Raw genomic sequence first — 17,167 nt, forward strand, 5'->3', positions numbered from 1 at the left:
GAGTCACCCTCTCTTTTTAAGCAGGTGACTATTGTCACCAAGATTACAAATGATGGGAAATCGTCACCAGAACAGGAAGGAGAAATCGCTCTTGTTGGTTCTACAGGGCAGGAAGTAAACAGTTATCTCCCATAAAGAAAAAAAAAAAAAAAACACAAGATTTTAACTTTTCCTTACTCTATCCAAAACTAAATATCTAAATATATTAGCAACAGGGAAATGGTCCGGTGACTTCCATAGCACGCCTCCATCCCAATATACATATAAATACATAAGAGATTGGTCCGCGGGACTTTATGTGAGGTGGGTGCTAGTGTCTGGAAATGAAATGTAGGAGTAGGTAGGTAAAAGAGTAAGTTTTTATTGCAATATATAAAAAGTATTGTACAAGTAAGGAATAGTGTCATACACTGGAAAGCATATGCAGTAGCCCACTGGCTAAAATGTCAACAATATACAGCATAAATAATGATAAATCACATATTCGTATACATCTTGTAATACAGCTTGGTTTCAAAGATAGCCTTAATGACATATTGTAATTCCATAGTATTGGAGTATACTGCATCCTGTCCTGACGCGTTTCGCGAGCTATGCGCTCGCTTCTTCAAAGAAGTGTGGTGGTAGTAGCATATGTCGGACCCAGGAGCTGAAGGGTCCCAGCTCGATGCAAGCCAAAAATGGAAGGAGTCCATGGTAAGTGGGTGACGGGTGATGAATTAGAGGGGTGCACCTTCCAAAACTGCCATAAATAAAATTGTGAAAATATATTGTAGTGTTGTCATATGAAAAAATATTATCCGTTTTTTTTTTCAGATGACAACACTACAATATATTTTCACTATTTTATTTATGGCAGTTTTGGAAGGTGCACCCCTCTATTTCATCACCCGTCACCCACTTACCATGGACTCTTTCCATTTTTGGCTTGCATTTGGCGTGCGCTACCACCACACAGAAGTTCCATTCCCCATCCTAGTTTTATCGACCTGTGAGTATTTAACACTCCCTTGAGTCTCTACTATTTTATTGAACCTTTTTCAGGTATCTTTTTCATTCACTTTCTGTTTCTTACTCCAAGATTTATTTTCTTGTAGATATATCTTATATGCATTTATCTTTGAAGAAGCAAGCGCATAGCTCGCGAAACGCGTCAGGACAGGATGCAGTATACTCCAATACTATGGAATTACAATATGTCATTAAGGCTATCTTTGAAACCAAGCTGTATTACAAGATGTATACGAATATGTGATTTATCATTATTTATGCTGTATATTGTTTACATTTTAGCCAGTGGGCTACTGCATATGCTTTCCAGTGTATGACACTATTCCTTACTTGTACAATATTTTTTATATATTGCAATAAAAACTTACTCTTTTACCTACCTACTCCTACATTTCATTTCCAGACACTAGCACCCACCTCACATAAAGTCCAGCGGGCCAATCTCTTTTGTATTTATATCTAAATATATTAGTGTATACAGTATCTAAAGTCAAACCAACTTAATACATTCAATTAAAAAAAATCTTTAAAGCCCAGTTCACACGTTTGCTTTTGATCTATATCTGCAGTGCTTTTTGTGGTACGTTTTTGCACACGCGATTTTACCGCAATTTGCATTTCTTTTTGGGGGGAATAATGAGCTTCAGGGATAAGTGTGTAATCAGTGCAGTCACATTCTCTAAATTAATATTGGTGTACACGCCAAGTTGATTAAATTATTCAAGAAGTTAAAAAAAAATCTTCATTATATAAAATATTATCCTTAACAAGATCAATACCTATATATGGTGATCATACAAAGTGCAGGGTGACTTTGCGTGTAATAAATAATAAATATAAAGTGCCTATAGTGGTTATGGACTGCGATACTGTGCAATAATGCAAACACAAATAAATATGGGAATAAGGTGCATATATAGTGTATAAATGAATGTAATGAAATGTAATGAAATGTAATACTCTGTGCAGTAAATAAACGGAGCTATGAATCAATCTCCAGTTCCAGAAGGTTGTGTTGTTCCTATTCAGGTATTTACATTGCTTGCTTTTAAAAAACACATGTAAATATATAATATTAATTACAAAGCTGCATTCATTTGTGTCTAACACCTGCCTGGAGTTCAGCTGTAAAGATTTCTGATGCATTTTAGTTTTTTATATTGTTAACGGACTTCCTGCTGACATTATAAAAGTTTAGGTCAATATTTAAAAAGAACGTCACCGTCTGAACAAACAGTGTGTGGACATGTACCAGGCAGTGACTTGTGGAAGGGTTATATGAGGAGGTATAGACGGCTATACCTATATAAACACACCTCCGCATATGGGCAGCTGCACTACACAACTGACATTTAAAAGAACGTTTTAATTCAACTGTTCTTCTGTGTATAAAAGTAAACTGAGCAGGCGTAACAAAAAGTATTCTTTATAGCTTTTCTCCATTTTTTTTTTTTTTAAATAAAAAAAGAATATTACACATACACACACACACACTTCCTGAGGAAGACAAGCTTGTGCCTTCTAGGAACGTTGATTAAAACCATCATTGTGCGTTCACCTTTCAAGACCCGTGAGACAATGCTGCTCTCTTTTTTGGTTTATATGCGCTGCAGTCTTTGGAGAGAGAGAAGAAAGAGAGAGAGAGAGAGAAGAAAGAGAGAGAGAGAGAGAAGAAAGAGAGAGAGAGAGAGAGAAGAAAGAGAGAGAGAGAAAGAAGAAAGAGAGAGAGAAAGAAGAAAGAGAGAGAGAGAGAGAAGAAAGAGAGAGAGAGAGAGAGAGAGAAGAAAGAGAGAGAGAGAGAGAAGAAAGAGAGAGAGAGAGGAAAGAGAGAGAGAGAGAGAGAGAGAAGAAAGAGAGAGAGAGAGAGAGAGAGAGAAGAAAGAGAGAGAGAGAGAGAAGAAAGAGAGAGAGAGAGAGAGAAAAGAGAAAAGAGAAAAGAGAGAAGAGAGAAGAGAGAAGAGAGAAGAGAGAAGAGAGAAGAGAAAAGAGAAAAGAGAAAAGAGAAAAGAGAAAAGAGAAAAGAGAGAAGAGAAAAGAGAAAAGAGAAAAGAGAGAAGAGAGAAGAGAGAAGAGAAAAGAGAAAAGAGAAAAGAGAAAAGAGAAAAGAGAAAAGAGAGAAGAGAAAAGAGAAAAGAGAAAAGAGAGAAGAGAGAAGAGAGAAGAGAGAAGAGAGAGAGAGAGAGAGAGAAAGAGAGAGAGAGAGAGAGAGAGAGAAGAAAGAGAGAGAGAGAGAGAAGAAAGAGAGAGAGAGAGAGAAAAGAGAAAAGAGAGAAGAGAGAAGAGAGAAGAGAGAAGAGAGAAGAGAGAAGAGAAAAGAGAAAAGAGAAAAGAGAAAAGAGAGAAGAGAAAAGAGAAAAGAGAGAAGAGAGAAGAGAGAAGAGAAAAGAGAAAAGAGAAAAGAGAAAAGAGAAAAGAGAAAAGAGAAAAGAGAGAAGAGAAAAGAGAAAAGAGAAAAGAGAGAAGAGAGAAGAGAGAAGAGAGAGAGAGAGAGAGAGAAAGAGAGAGAGAGAGAGAGAGAGAGAGAGAGAGAGACTTCATCGCGGCTTGCAAACGACTTCTCATAATAGAAGTCGCCTGACAAGTTGGAGTAGTGTGAACCGGCTCTTAAATCTCAACTCCTGAAAAACAACTAAACACACAAATAAAAAACACATAACAAAGCTGCATTACTTCCAAATTAGTTCCAAATGAGTTTTTCTGTCCATCCAGTCCTGAGATTTACATGGCACTGCTGCACAGTACACCCCTGCCTGGCAGAGAAAGAGACCTGATTTTTCTTTGCAATTAATGCGGAGCTCCACTTGTCTGCCTCCTCCGCTGCCACATTTGGCACCTTTTTTTTTGGGGGGGGGTAGCTGGTTTTGACAGGTACCCTCTCCCACTTCCGGGTTAGACCATTTAGAAGTGAGCCACAAGTTCAGCCCCCCCCTTCTCCCCCGCAATCAGCCCGTTCACAGAGTGCAGCACAATTCACGCACGCGAAGTAGGAAACCAGTTTTTCTTAGCCAAAATTGCGATGCCAGCACTCGAGAGCCCATTCAGAAACTGGCTCGGGTAAGAACACCGTTGGATGCCTGGACAGGTAAGTGCTCGAATAGTAAAAGTCAGCAGCTACAGTATTTGCAGCATCACTTAAAGACCTATTATTATTTACTATGGTGGTGGTTGTGATGGGAGCAGGGGGGGGGGGGGTGTCTCCTTAGAAAAGGGACAAATTGCTTTCTTGGCATTTTTCCCACATTTCAATTTTGGAAACTTTATTATTTATGAAGTTATTCCAGGAAATTCACTCTCTCGTCTTTCCCGCACTTTGACAAAAGATACAAATAATTCACCAAAATCTACAGTCTGTACAGTGGATATAGAAAGTCTACACCCCCCCTGGTAAAATCTAAAATCTCAGGTTTCTGTGATGTAAAAAATGAGACAAAGATAAATCATTGCAGAACTTTTTCCACCTCTAATGTGACCTACAAACTGTACAACTCAACTGAAATATTTTAGTAGGTCGGGGGTTGCATAAGCATGCACTCCTTCTTATAATTTGGGATGTAGCTGTGTTCAGAATTAGGCAATCACATTCAAACTCATGTTAAATAGGACTCAGTACACACCCGCCATCATTTAAAGTGCTTCTGATTCACCCAAAATAAAGTTCAGCTGTTCTAGTAGGTCTTTCCTGACATTTTCTCAGTTGCATCCTACAGAAAAAGCCATGGACCACAGAGAGCTTCCAAAGCATCAGAGGGATCTCATTGTTAAAAGGTATCAATCAGGAGAAGGGTACAAAAGAATTTCCAAGGCATTAGATATTCCATGGAGCAAAGTCTAGATAGTCAACTTCTAGTGGAGAAAATATGGCACAGAAGTGACATTACCAAGAACTGGACATCACCCCAAAATTGATGAAAAGACGAGAAGAAAACAGGTCAGGGAGGCTGCCAAGAGGCCTACAGCAACATGAAAAGAGCTGCAGGAATATGAGGCAAGTACTGGCTGTGTGGTACATGTAACAACCATCTCCCGTATTCTTCATTTGTCTGGGCTATGGGGTAGAGTGGCAAGACGGAAGCCTTTTCTTACGATGAAAAACATCCAAGCCCGGCTGAACTTTGAAAAAGTACACCTGAAGTCTCCCAAAAGCACGTCGGAAAATGTGTTATGGTCTGATGAAACCAAAGGTTGAACTTTTTGGCCATAATTCCAAAAGATATGTTCCATGCAAAAACAACACTGCACATCACCAAAAGAACACCATACCCACTGTGAAGCATGGTGGTGGCAGCATCATGCTTTGGGACTGTTTTCCTTCAGCTGGAACAAGGGCCTTAGTTTAGGTAGAGGGAATGGCTTCACCAGAAGAATGGCCCAGCCAGAGCCCAGACCTGAATCCAAATTAAAAATCTTGAGGGACGATCTGAAGAGGGCTGTGCACAGGAGATGTCCTCGCAATCTGACAGATTTGGAGTGTTTTTGCAAAGAAGAGTGGGCAAATATTGCCAAGTCAAGATGTGCCATGCTGATAGATATACCCAAAAAGACTGAGTGCGGTAATAAAACCAAAACGGGCTTCAGAAAAGTATTAGTTTAAGGGTGTGAACACTTATGCATCCATATTTTTTAAGTTTTTCCTTCTCTCCACCTAAAAGATTTCAGTTTGTTCTTCAACTGAGTTGTACAGTTTATAGATCACATTAACCACTTGCCAACCAGCCGCTGCACATATACTGCGGCAGATCGGCTCTATTACGCGAAACATACCTGTACATCTTTTCGCGTAATAGCCAGTGGGGGTGCCAATTAGTGAGTCTGGTGGACGCGGCGTCCGTCGGCCACCCGCGGTCGCTCCCATTAGAGAAGGAATGGCAGTCTGCCTATGTAAACAAGGTTCTGTCACAGACCAACACAGGGATCTTGTGTTCCTGCTATTTAGGAACACAGCTCTAGGTGTTCAGCTAGTGAGTCCATCCCCACACAGTTAGAAAACACCCCCTAGGGACACACTTTGATCACCCCTGGTGTTAATCCCTTCCCTACCAGTGTCATTAGTACAGTAACAGTGTATATTTTTAGCACTGATTACTGTAAAAATGTCACTGGTCCCCCCCAAAAGTGTCAGTTAGGCATCCGATCTGTCCACCGCAATGTCGTAATCCCACTAGAAAAAAAATAAATAAATAAAATCGCTGATCGCCATTGCTAGTAAAAGCAAAATAAAAATGCCATAAATCTATCCCCTAGTTTGTAGACACGATAACCTTTGCGCAAACCAGACATCTTTTCAAAGTGTTTATAAACATTGTTCAGAACAGAGGTCAAGAGATACAAAGTAACATTGTTACTTTTCTATCTATACCGCTTCATTCACAAACAGATCAAAGGGAGGAGCTTCCTTTACCTGCATAATATGCCGACCTGACAGGTAAAACATTACTATATAACCACTTACTAACCCTTAGTTTACCCTAATCAGTCCTAATTAACCCCTTCTCCCTTTTTTTTCTTGCTGACTTTTCGTTTATTTCTATTTTTCTAACTATTAATATTATTATTAAACCTTTTTTTTTATTTTTATATTTTTTTTTCCAATGTCTCAAGAGAAAAAAAAAAGGCACAAGTTAAAGAATAAAAAATATGTGTCGGCCATCGAAAATGAATCGGCCAAAAATAGGGTCAATCGGCACTTAAATAATTCATATTAATTTAAAGTTCATGATATTAATTAAAAAGTCGAATACAATTATAAATATACAGGATCTCACAAAAGTGAGTACACCCCTCACATTTTTGTAAATATTTTATTCTATCTTTTCATGTGACAACACTGGAGAAATGACACTTTGCTACAATGTAAAGTAGTGAGTGTACAACTTGTATAAGACCCCGTTCAGACAGGGGCGACGCGACTTGCTGGGGCGACCTGTGAAGTGCACCGCGACCTCGGCGCGACATGCACGGACTTCATATCATTGAAGTCAATGCAAGTCGCCTCCAGGTCGCCCCAAAGTAGTACATGACCCTTTTTCTAAGTCGGAGCGACTTGTGTCGCTCCTATTAGAACGGGTCCTGTACTATTCAATGGCGAGCGACCCACCGCGACTTGTCAGGCGACCAAGTCACCTGACTAGTCGTGCTAGTGTGAATGGGGTCTAACAGTGTAAATAGATTACATAAGACCAATAAAAACAAAAATTTGAATACAGAAATGTTGGCTTACTAAAAAGCCTATCCATGTACAGTATAGTATGCACTCGATACTTGATAAAACACAGTGGACCAACACCAGCAAATGTCATGGCTCCCCAAATCATCACTGACTGTGGAAACTTCACACTGGGCCTCATGCAACTTGGATTCTGTGCTTCTCCACTGAAAACTCGTCTGACCTAATCTCCACACACACTCTGTGGGGTATTGTCAAGAGGAAGAGGGGAGACACCAGACCCAACAATGCAGATGAGCTGAAAGCCGATTTTAAAAGGAACCTGGGCTCCCATAACCCCTCAGCAGTGCCACAGGCTGATCGCCTCCATGCCATGCCGCATTGATGCAGTAATTCATGCAAAAGGAGCCCCGACCAAGTATTGAGTGCAAACTATACTGTACATGGACATACTTTTCACTAAGCCAACATTTCTGTATTAAAAACTTTTTTTTTTTGGTCTTGTATATTTTAATTTTCTGAGATATTGAATTTTAGGTGTCACCAGCTGTAAGCCATAATCATCAAGATGAAAAGAAAGAAATGCTTGAAATATATCACTGTGTGTGTAATGCCTCTACATAAAATATATGAATTTCACTTTTTGAATAGAATTGCTGAATAAACTTTTTGATGATATTCATCAAAAAAGGATAAAATGTAAAAATGACTGCTCCATAGGGGGCGCAAGGGTATAACAGCTGAAGATGATAACAGGGGCCCCAGTAAAGCCCGGAACCATAACTGCACATTCACACTATTTGGAGCATTCATGAAAGATTAAAAATGACAGACGAGACGCTCACATGATCCTTTGTTCCCTTCTTAGTGTGACATGTTCAATGATAATCTCAGAGTCAAGTAACGGTTAAACATTGGCTTGCTGATACAAGAGGAGGCCATGTAAGACAAGTAGTCCCCCGTGTATCCAGAAATACATTCAGACAGCTGAAGGATCTCCATTATATAGAAGACAACATAGGATTGCTTAAAGGCAAAGTATAGCATATTTTTAGTTAGCACAGCTTCCAGTTATTTATCACAAAGTCAACTGGAATTCAACTTTTACATTTTTACTAGATTCCTCATCCTTTTTTTGTATTGTAATAAATATATAAGGAGATGGCAGTGCAGTCACTGTGTCTTAACAACTGCTAAAGTTTAGCTACAAAACACTTTTTTCTCTACAGCTTTAGTTACATTACTTACCTGTAATGAAAGATGTCCCATAACTTGCAGGCTGCTGGATTCTTTAGAAAGCTTCACTGCAGGGCTGCCCTGTTCTCTTCCTGCCGCTGAACTTCACCGCAGGGCTGCCCTGTTCTCTTCCTGCCGCTGAACTTCACCGCAGGGCTGCCCTGTTCTCTTTCTGCCGCTGAACTTCACCGCAGGGCTGCCCTGTTCTCTTCCTGCCGCTGAACTTCACCGCAGGGCTGCCCTGTTCTCTTCCTGCTGCTGAACGTCACCGCAGAGCTGCCCTGTTCTCCTTCTGCCGCTGAACTTCACTGCAGGGCTGCCCTGTCCTCTTCCTGCCGCTGAACTTACTGTGTGGGTTAACAGCTTCCACTCAGCTGCACTAAAGATGATCTGATGGGAACACACCCACTCCTTCCTTCTCCTCCAATGAGTATCCAGATCAATCATCTTTAGTGCAGCTGAGCCTGAAGACCTGAAGGTACTAACCCCCACAGCTCTGGAAGTTCAGCAGCAGAAAGAGGACAGGTAAGCTCTGCAGTGAAGCTCAGCAGCAGGAAGAGGTCAAGGTAGCCTTAATTGAAAAGCAGCAGCAGGAAGAGGACAGGGCAGGCCTGCAGTAAAGTGCAGCAGCAGGAAGGGGAAAATACAGCCCTGCAGTGTAGCGCAGAAGCAGGAAAGAGACAGGGCAGTCCTGCAGTAGAGAGCAGTAGCAGGAAGGGGACAAGGCAGCCATGCAGTGAACAGCAGCAGCAGGAAGGGGACAAGGCAGCCATGCAGTGAACAGCAGCAGCAGGAAGAGAAAAGGGCAGGCCTGCAGTGTAGCGCAGCAGCAGGAAAGAGACAGGACAGCCCTGCTGTGAAGAATCCGGCAGCCCTGCTGTGAAGAATCCAGAAGCCTGCACATCATAGGACAGCCTTCATTGCAGGTTAATAAATTTAAGTTGTAGAGAAAAAAAAAAAAAAAATTTTCAACTAAACTTTATTAAGTATCAGCCACACAGGGAGTGCAATGTTTTTAATGAGTCATCCAACTCATATCTGAAATGCCAAAAGTAGCTGTAAAAGCACAGCTATTAGTTAACACTGCAGGAAAACAGAAAGCTCGACAAGAGTAATATAATGAGCAGCCAGGAAAATGAACTCCAGGAAAAAATTAGTACTGTATTTTCTGGCGAATAAGACTACTTTTGAACCTCAAAAATATCCCCCAAAAATGGGGGGTCGTCTTATACGCTAAGTAGAATATCTCCAAGGTAACCTAAGTATAAGTATTACCGGTAGATGTAATCTCAAGACGCTGGCTGTGTGGGAATCCTGTACCGGTATACCGTATGTACCATAGCTACGGCTACATACAGTATACCGCGCTAGGCCAATCAGGGAGACTGATGTATTTTATTATTGAATGCAAAGCCTGCTCGGATTGGCGGAGCAACATCAGCCCGCCTCTCTGACTCTGCCAATCCGAGCAGGCTTTGCATTCAATAATGAATACATGGCTCACCATGATTGGCTCAGCGCGGTATACTGTATGTAGCCGAAGCTACGGTACACCGGTACAGGATTCCCACACAGCCAACGTCTTGAGATTACATCTACTGGTAATACTTATACTTAGGGTACCTTGGAGATATTATGAGAGATTACATGTATTACAGTACTTGGGGTACCTTGGAGATCTATGAGAAATCTGATGTTAGAGTATAGACCAAAACCTATGTTTTAACTTGAAAATTAGGGGGGTCGTCTTATACGCTGGAAAATACGGTACTTTAAATGTGATCCAGATGCAGTTCTCAAATCATAACACAAAAAAAAAAAAAAAAAACTTTCTTTTCAGGAGCAATCACAATGAAAATAGTAAATTTTTCCTGAAGTTTTAATTTAAATCCACACAAACAGCTAAATAAACAAAGGGGGCTGTTTTACTCGCCAAAAGATTTGTATTTTTGTCCATTCAGCCCAAGGATTTACACAGCTCTGCCACATAGTATGGCCCTGTGTGGCAGAACAGGAGACCCGATTTTCTATCTGCTGCAGTTCAGTAACACTTACAGGTCTTCTCTCCCCAAAAATGTGCCTGGACAGTGAACGAAGAAGGAGCAGCACAATGAGCTCATCTGTCACTCTGTTCTCTCCTACTACCAGCATGATAATAAATTCAGATCCTAATAAAAAGTTATACAGGATTTGACAAAGAGGAATAGAAAATTCTTTGGAAAAAATTTCTCTTGTATTTTTGCGTTTTGGACTTCCTCTAAATGCAGAATAGCACTCACCTGGTGTGCGTCTCGTTTATGTAGATGACATTCCGCAGACCTAAGGAGGGGATGCTGGGGTTGTAGAATTTATCCTGCAACAAAACAAAACCGATGAGTACAAAATGATTAATTAAAAAAATAAACAAACAAATCACAATTCAAGTAGAACTCCAGCTAAAAGTAAAGTTGACATACAAAGATGAGAGATGATTTGGCAGCTCAGATATGTGGAAAGGGGAAGGTTTTTTGTCAAGGGTGCCCCCTAGTGTTGCACAGCGCTCATGTCCCTGTCTCTGGCAACATTTTCAGCAAGAAGTAACTACAGACATAGAAAGCCATGCCACTGCTATGGGGCCCCAGCTGTACAAGGGGCCCCAGTGGTACAGAGCATCAGGTACTAATAAGCATTTGGCACAATATATAGACAAAAAATAAATGTATAGATAGTTTGGGGACCTTTAAAAAATAACTAGTATGATGTTGGAGGAATTGCCTTTGAGATGGGGATCAGAAAAGGTGATTACTTTTACTGCAAACAGCAGAAGAACAAGATTCAGGAAAATCTAAATAAACAAATCTCTACTACTTCATTAAATCTGAACTTCAGTCTTGCATAGATGTACAGGCTCCTCTCCTGGACTAAAATTGCTTACTGCACACTGTGAGCTTCTCCCAGTGTGCATTAGAGGGTGTAGCAAGTCAGATAGAGCCTGCCTCATTTCCTGGCTGGAGAACATCCAGCATCATGTAGCTCTTTCTTCCCCAGTCTGACTGTCCCTGGCCCCACCCCTTTCCAATTTTTTGGCTTTCAGTTCTTTCACTTAAGGCATTTTGATATTTGCACAACTATGAGATAATGATATGACTGTATGGGGGGGGGGGGGGGTTGATATTGGATAGTGATATGATAATATTACGCGCTGGATGTGCAGTAATACTGTATGTACCGTCGCTTTGGCTACACACATGATACCGCGCTGAGCCAATCACGGTGAGCGATGTATTCAATTATTGAATACAAAGACAGCTCGGATTGGTGGAGTCAGAGAGGTGGGCTGATGATGTTACTCTCTCCGACTCAGCCAATCCGAGCAGACTTTATATTCAATAATAAAATAAATCGCTCACCGTGATTGGCTCAGCGAAGTATACTGTATGTAGCAGAAGCTACGGTACTTACAGTTATCGCACATCCAGCGTGTTGAGCGATTAATAGGGACGTTCATTTTGGGCCATGTACAGTATGGTAGTCTTCACATTTTTTACTCCTCTACGATACATACATTATTACCGCACATCCAGCGGGTTGAGAGAATAGGGACGTTCGTTTTTGGCCATGTAAAGTAGTCCGCAGATTTTATACTCCGCTACGATACATACATTATTACTGCATATCCAGTGGGTTGAGAGAATAATAGGGACATTTGTTTTGGCCCATGTAACGTAGCCCTCACATTTTATACTCCGCATATAAGACGACCCCCCTATTTTTGGGGGATGTTTTTAAGGTTAAAAAGTTGTCTTATACGTCGGCATATACGGTATATTGATTTTACTTGTGAACTCTGTTTTGAGCCTTGTCTGGCCTTAATTGGAGGTTCATTTAATACTAGCATTTTGGAAAGATATTACCTGGAGTGAGTATAATTTATCTAGATTTGAATCATAATGTTTAGACATACGCTATCAAGTTAGTCTAATGGTGATCGCTTTTTAAGTCTTGGAGTGACACTATAGATTTAACTTTCTCCCCTTTTTTACTGACTGTTTTTTTAAATAAAAAAATATATATATCTTTTTTTTTTAGATCTTTTTTTAGTTCAATTTGCTATTTGCCCACTAGGGGCCACTGAAGAGGCATTATGGGTTTTAGGGGAAACAATTGCTACCATCTATTCCATGATATATTTAGGTCACTCTAGAGCAGGGATCCTCAAACTATGGCCCTCCAGCTGTTGCGGAACTACACATCCCATGGGGCATTGTAAAACTCTGACATTAACAGTCATGACTAGGCATGATGGGAATTGTAGTTCCTGAACAACTGGAGGGCCATAGTTTGAAGACCCCTGCTCTAGAGCCATCATCTGAGAGAATCCTTGGCAATAAGGGTTGATTTGTTAAACTTGGGAAGCCTGATATATTTAACACAATTCATATTTGATTGGCAGGGTGGATAGTTTATTCCTCCTCTTATTTAATGACAAAGAGGCTTGGTTTTAATGAGGACGAACAGTTGGGCCGTGTTGGCGCCATCCAAAGCTCAGAACGAGGCGTGGTTCTCTGTATGTAGTATAACTAGCAGTGACTCAGTGTGCCGCCCGTGCCCCTGGACAACGCTAACGTATGACGAAACGCATAGAGCGGAGCGATGTGCTGACATCACTGATCCGTGAGTCCTGGAAGGACAAGTTATTGTGTGTATGCGGCCGACACGCATGATTTTAGGCGCTTTTTTTTTTTACATTTTGATGTAAGTGGATTACTATATGTTATTCAAATACATTTACAATATTACACTATGTGGAATTTTATATGTTTTAGGTAATGCCATGGAATGGAATCGAGGAGAGAGTGGAGCCCTATTAGAAGATCTATGTGGATGCCTTAAAAGCCCAGGCCTGGTTTGGATTTTAAGCGATTGATGACCTTTTGTAATTAGGGGTCATTAATATCTGGTGCATTTCATCCATTGGTGGCTGTATCTAATCACTCTTCAAGGTGGTAGACGGTGACATCAGAAACTGTAGAACATCACATTTATGGGACTTTTTTTGTCAACACTATTTATGTTTTGATTTGTGCTGCACCTATAGGCACTGATTAGCGCAACCTAAAGATACATTATTTGGATGTGGACTGTGAACATATCACACAGATTTGTCACTGCTTGTTTAATTTCTATTCTATAACATTTTAGCGTGTTTTTTTCTTTGTTAAAATAATATGACTGTATGAGGGAAAGATATAAGATAATGATATGACTATATGGGGGGGGGGGTGATATGACTGTATGGGGAGAGGATATGGGATAATGATATGACTGTATGGGGGGAATGATATGGAATAATGATATGACTGTATGGGGGGGGATGATATGGGATAATGATATGATTGTATGGAGGGATAATATGGAATAATGATATGATTGTATGGGGGGGATGATATGGAATAATGATATTATTGTATGGAGGGATAATATGGAATAATGATATGATTGTATGGAGGGATAATATGGAATAATGATATGATTGTATGGAGGGATGATATGGAATAATGATATGATTGTATGGGGGGGATGATGTGGGATAATGATATGACTGTATGGGGGGGATGATATGGAATAATGATATGATTGTATGGGAGGGATGATATGGAATAATGATATGATTGTATGGGGGGGATGATATGGAATAATGATATGATTGTATGGGGGGGATGATATGGAATAATGATATGACTGTATGGAGGGATGATATGGAATAATGATATGACTGTATGGAGGGATGATATGGAATAATGATATGACTGTATGGAGGGATGATATGGAATAATGATCTGTCTGGGTCCTCTTACCCGGCTCTGAGGGGTGCAGACATAGCAGCATCGGCCAACAAAGGGCCTCTTCCGGCTCAGCAGGGTCTCTTTCCATGTTAGTGTGGTGGACTTGAAGACTGCCGGGCCAGACATCCTTTCGCCCTAAAAATTGTCCAGAAGACAGAAAGTGAGGAAAATCCAAATTGTAACAGATGTAATTAGAGCAACAGGTGAGGGAAATCTTCCAATGTCCCTAATTACTATTCCTAATACAGAGAGATTTCCTCATTTTCTGCTGCATCTCCAGGACAGCAGGAAGTGAAGACAAATATCCCCAGCGGGACATAGCAAGAAAAGAAAAGTCCCAATAATATTTAAACTGACCAGAATAAATTCCTCTTTAGAAAATGAAGTGACATGTAAAAATTGTATTATATTTGACTATACACACACACACGTGTGTATATATATTATATATATATATATGTGTGTGTGTATTTATTTATTACACACACAAAATGTTTAAAATTAATATTTCTTTATTGTTTTAAACCCCTTCCCTACTATATCCAAAACCATCAGAACAAATTTCTCCGTAGAAAAGGTGATGTAATAACATAACATATTAAAACATTTATTTAAAAAAACAATTGCAACTAAATATTTAAAGAACTAAAATCATAATGTTTAAATAATACCCAATAAACATTTTTCTGCATTACATTCCTAATGAGGACAAGCATAATTCATTTGTATGTAGAAAATAAAAAAATATTATTATACATTTTTATTATTACTACTAAGTTTTTTATTTTAATACCAACATTTTAAAATATTTATTTAAGTAATGTTTATTCAGGGAATTGCAATAATAATTATTTACGTAAAAACAATGTAAACATTTATCTGGATTAAATACTAATGAGGAAAACCAGAAACAATTTTCTATTTAGAAAGCTTGTTAGAAAACAAAAAAACTATTTATATATAAAAAGGAATCTACAAAAACAATAGATTAATTCTTTAGGGAATTGAATTAATAATGTTCAAATAAGAACATGTAAAAACAAACCCTGATTATTTGGGGAATCAAAAATAATAATGTTTAATATAAATAATAATCTATAAACATGTATCTATATTCAATCCCAATAGGGAAATCCAGGGCATACCGGTTTAGAAAATTGCATTACTATTAAAAAAATAAATAATTAATATTGTTTATTTAGACTTTTGTTTGAAGAATAAATATTCCTGTTTACTAAACAAACACGGGATGGATGGTGAGAGCGGAGAAGTAGCAGGATGCACAGCACATTCTCTATACAAAGTTGGGTCTGGAACAGCAATGAGCACCCAGGAAAACTTTGCCAACCGTCCAGCCGTTAACGGCAGCGGGACAGATGATAGATTTCACTCACCCATTCTTCACCGCAGTTCTTCAGCCTCCCCACCGGACCATCCACCAGGCTGGGAGAGTAGCAACCTTCGCCTCCCCCCAGGGAATAATCCTCCATCTTTGTCAGCTTAGCAGATCCAGGATTGCAGCCTGCTCAGTGCAGAGACATGACCTCCTGCGCCTCCCCTCCCTGCGGGGACACAATAATAGAGAACACTTCAGTCACACCACCCCGGCTGCTGCAATGGGCTGACCACTCCGTCCCTCCCTTCCACAATAATCCCAGGGTCATGGGAGCTCAGGATGTGCAATATCAAAAAAAAAAAAAAAAGATCAAACAATCCTACAACTTTTTAAAAGATTTGATTTTCTTCCAGGAGAACAGGAGCAGCACGATTAATCAGTAATAGTAGGGATCAATCATTACACACATAAAAAAAAAAATGTTCCTCTTACAATGCAGCAGGTCACTGCGATTGCACATAGGCCCCTTTCACACATGGTAGTCCATCGGAGGACTCAGTTTTTCTCAGCGGGGGATCGATCCGCCGATCCCCCGCTGAGCAGGCGGATGGCAACTCAATCTTCACACTGTGTGCGGAGACAGAGCTGTCAGGTCCCCACTGTTCTCTATGAGGGAATCGGATGAGAACGAACCGCCTGTCCGTTCTCATCCCATCCGATCCGCTGGACGAAAGGAAAATAGGGTTTCAATCCGTCCGGATTTGACGGATCAGGTCAGATGTCAGTGGACATGTCTCCGCTGACATCCGATGCCCCATAGAGATGCATGGGGTGACCGTTCAGATCCACCAAAAAAAAAAAAAAACGGACAGGCGGATCTGAACGCTCAGCCTGTGTGAAAGGGGCCTAACTCCCATTACATGATACAACTGTGCAAGGCTGAAAGTATCAGCTCCTCTCCTGGACAGAAATGGCTTACCCTGATTTCACTGCACACTGTGAGCTTCTCACAATGTGCAGGAGAAGATGCAGCAAGACATATAAAGCCCGTCTTATTCCCTGCTTGGAAGGCATCCAACATTATCTTACGTTAAGATAACATAAGAGAATAAGACCCCGTTCACACTGGGGCAACGCTACTTGCCGAGGCGACCTCAAAGGTTGCGGTGCGCAGCTCACACCGTGACCTCGGAGCGGCCGGCACGGACTTCATATCATTGACGTCTATGCAGGTCGCTCCGGGTCGCCCCAAAGAAGCTCCGGACCCTTTTTCTAAGTCGGAGCGACTTGTGTCGCTCCTATTAGAACAGGTCCGCAGCTTCCCTATGGCAGGCGACCTGTCAGGCGACCTGTGTGAACGGAGTCTCAGGGTTCCCGCTGACAATGTAAAACAAGAATTGTCGTAAAAAAAATTAATAAATAATAAAATCCCATCAGTCCATACCAGGCCTTCGGGTTTGGTATGGATTTTGGATTTTGAGGGGAACCCTATGGCGTGAGCCCCCCAAATCCGTCCTAGACCCTTGTCTGAGCATGCAGCCCAGCAGGTCAGGAAGGAGAAGGGGGGGGGGGGAACATGCGAGCACCCCCCACCCT

At 40.7% G+C, this 17,167-nt stretch overlaps 1 protein-coding gene across 1 annotated transcript in view; it reads right to left on the minus strand.

Annotated features, from left to right (window-relative positions):
* Positions 1 to 14,383, minus strand: part of GPAM (glycerol-3-phosphate acyltransferase, mitochondrial) — an 86,444-nt gene extending 72,061 nt beyond the window's left edge. Inside the window, exons 1-2 of the mRNA XM_082268372.1 lie at positions 14,248 to 14,383; positions 10,690 to 10,763 (exon numbers count right to left, since the gene is read on the minus strand). Coding sequence (XP_082124498.1) covers positions 10,690 to 10,763; positions 14,248 to 14,361 — 188 coding nt within the window. The 5' untranslated portion in view covers positions 14,362 to 14,383. The remainder of the gene's footprint in view (positions 1 to 10,689; positions 10,764 to 14,247) is intronic.
* Between the last annotated feature and the right edge of the window lie 2,784 nt (positions 14,384 to 17,167).

Source organism: Pelophylax lessonae (assembly GCF_965119305.1).
Source record: "Pelophylax lessonae genome assembly, chromosome: 9".
NCBI lineage: Eukaryota > Metazoa > Chordata > Amphibia > Anura > Ranidae > Pelophylax > Pelophylax lessonae.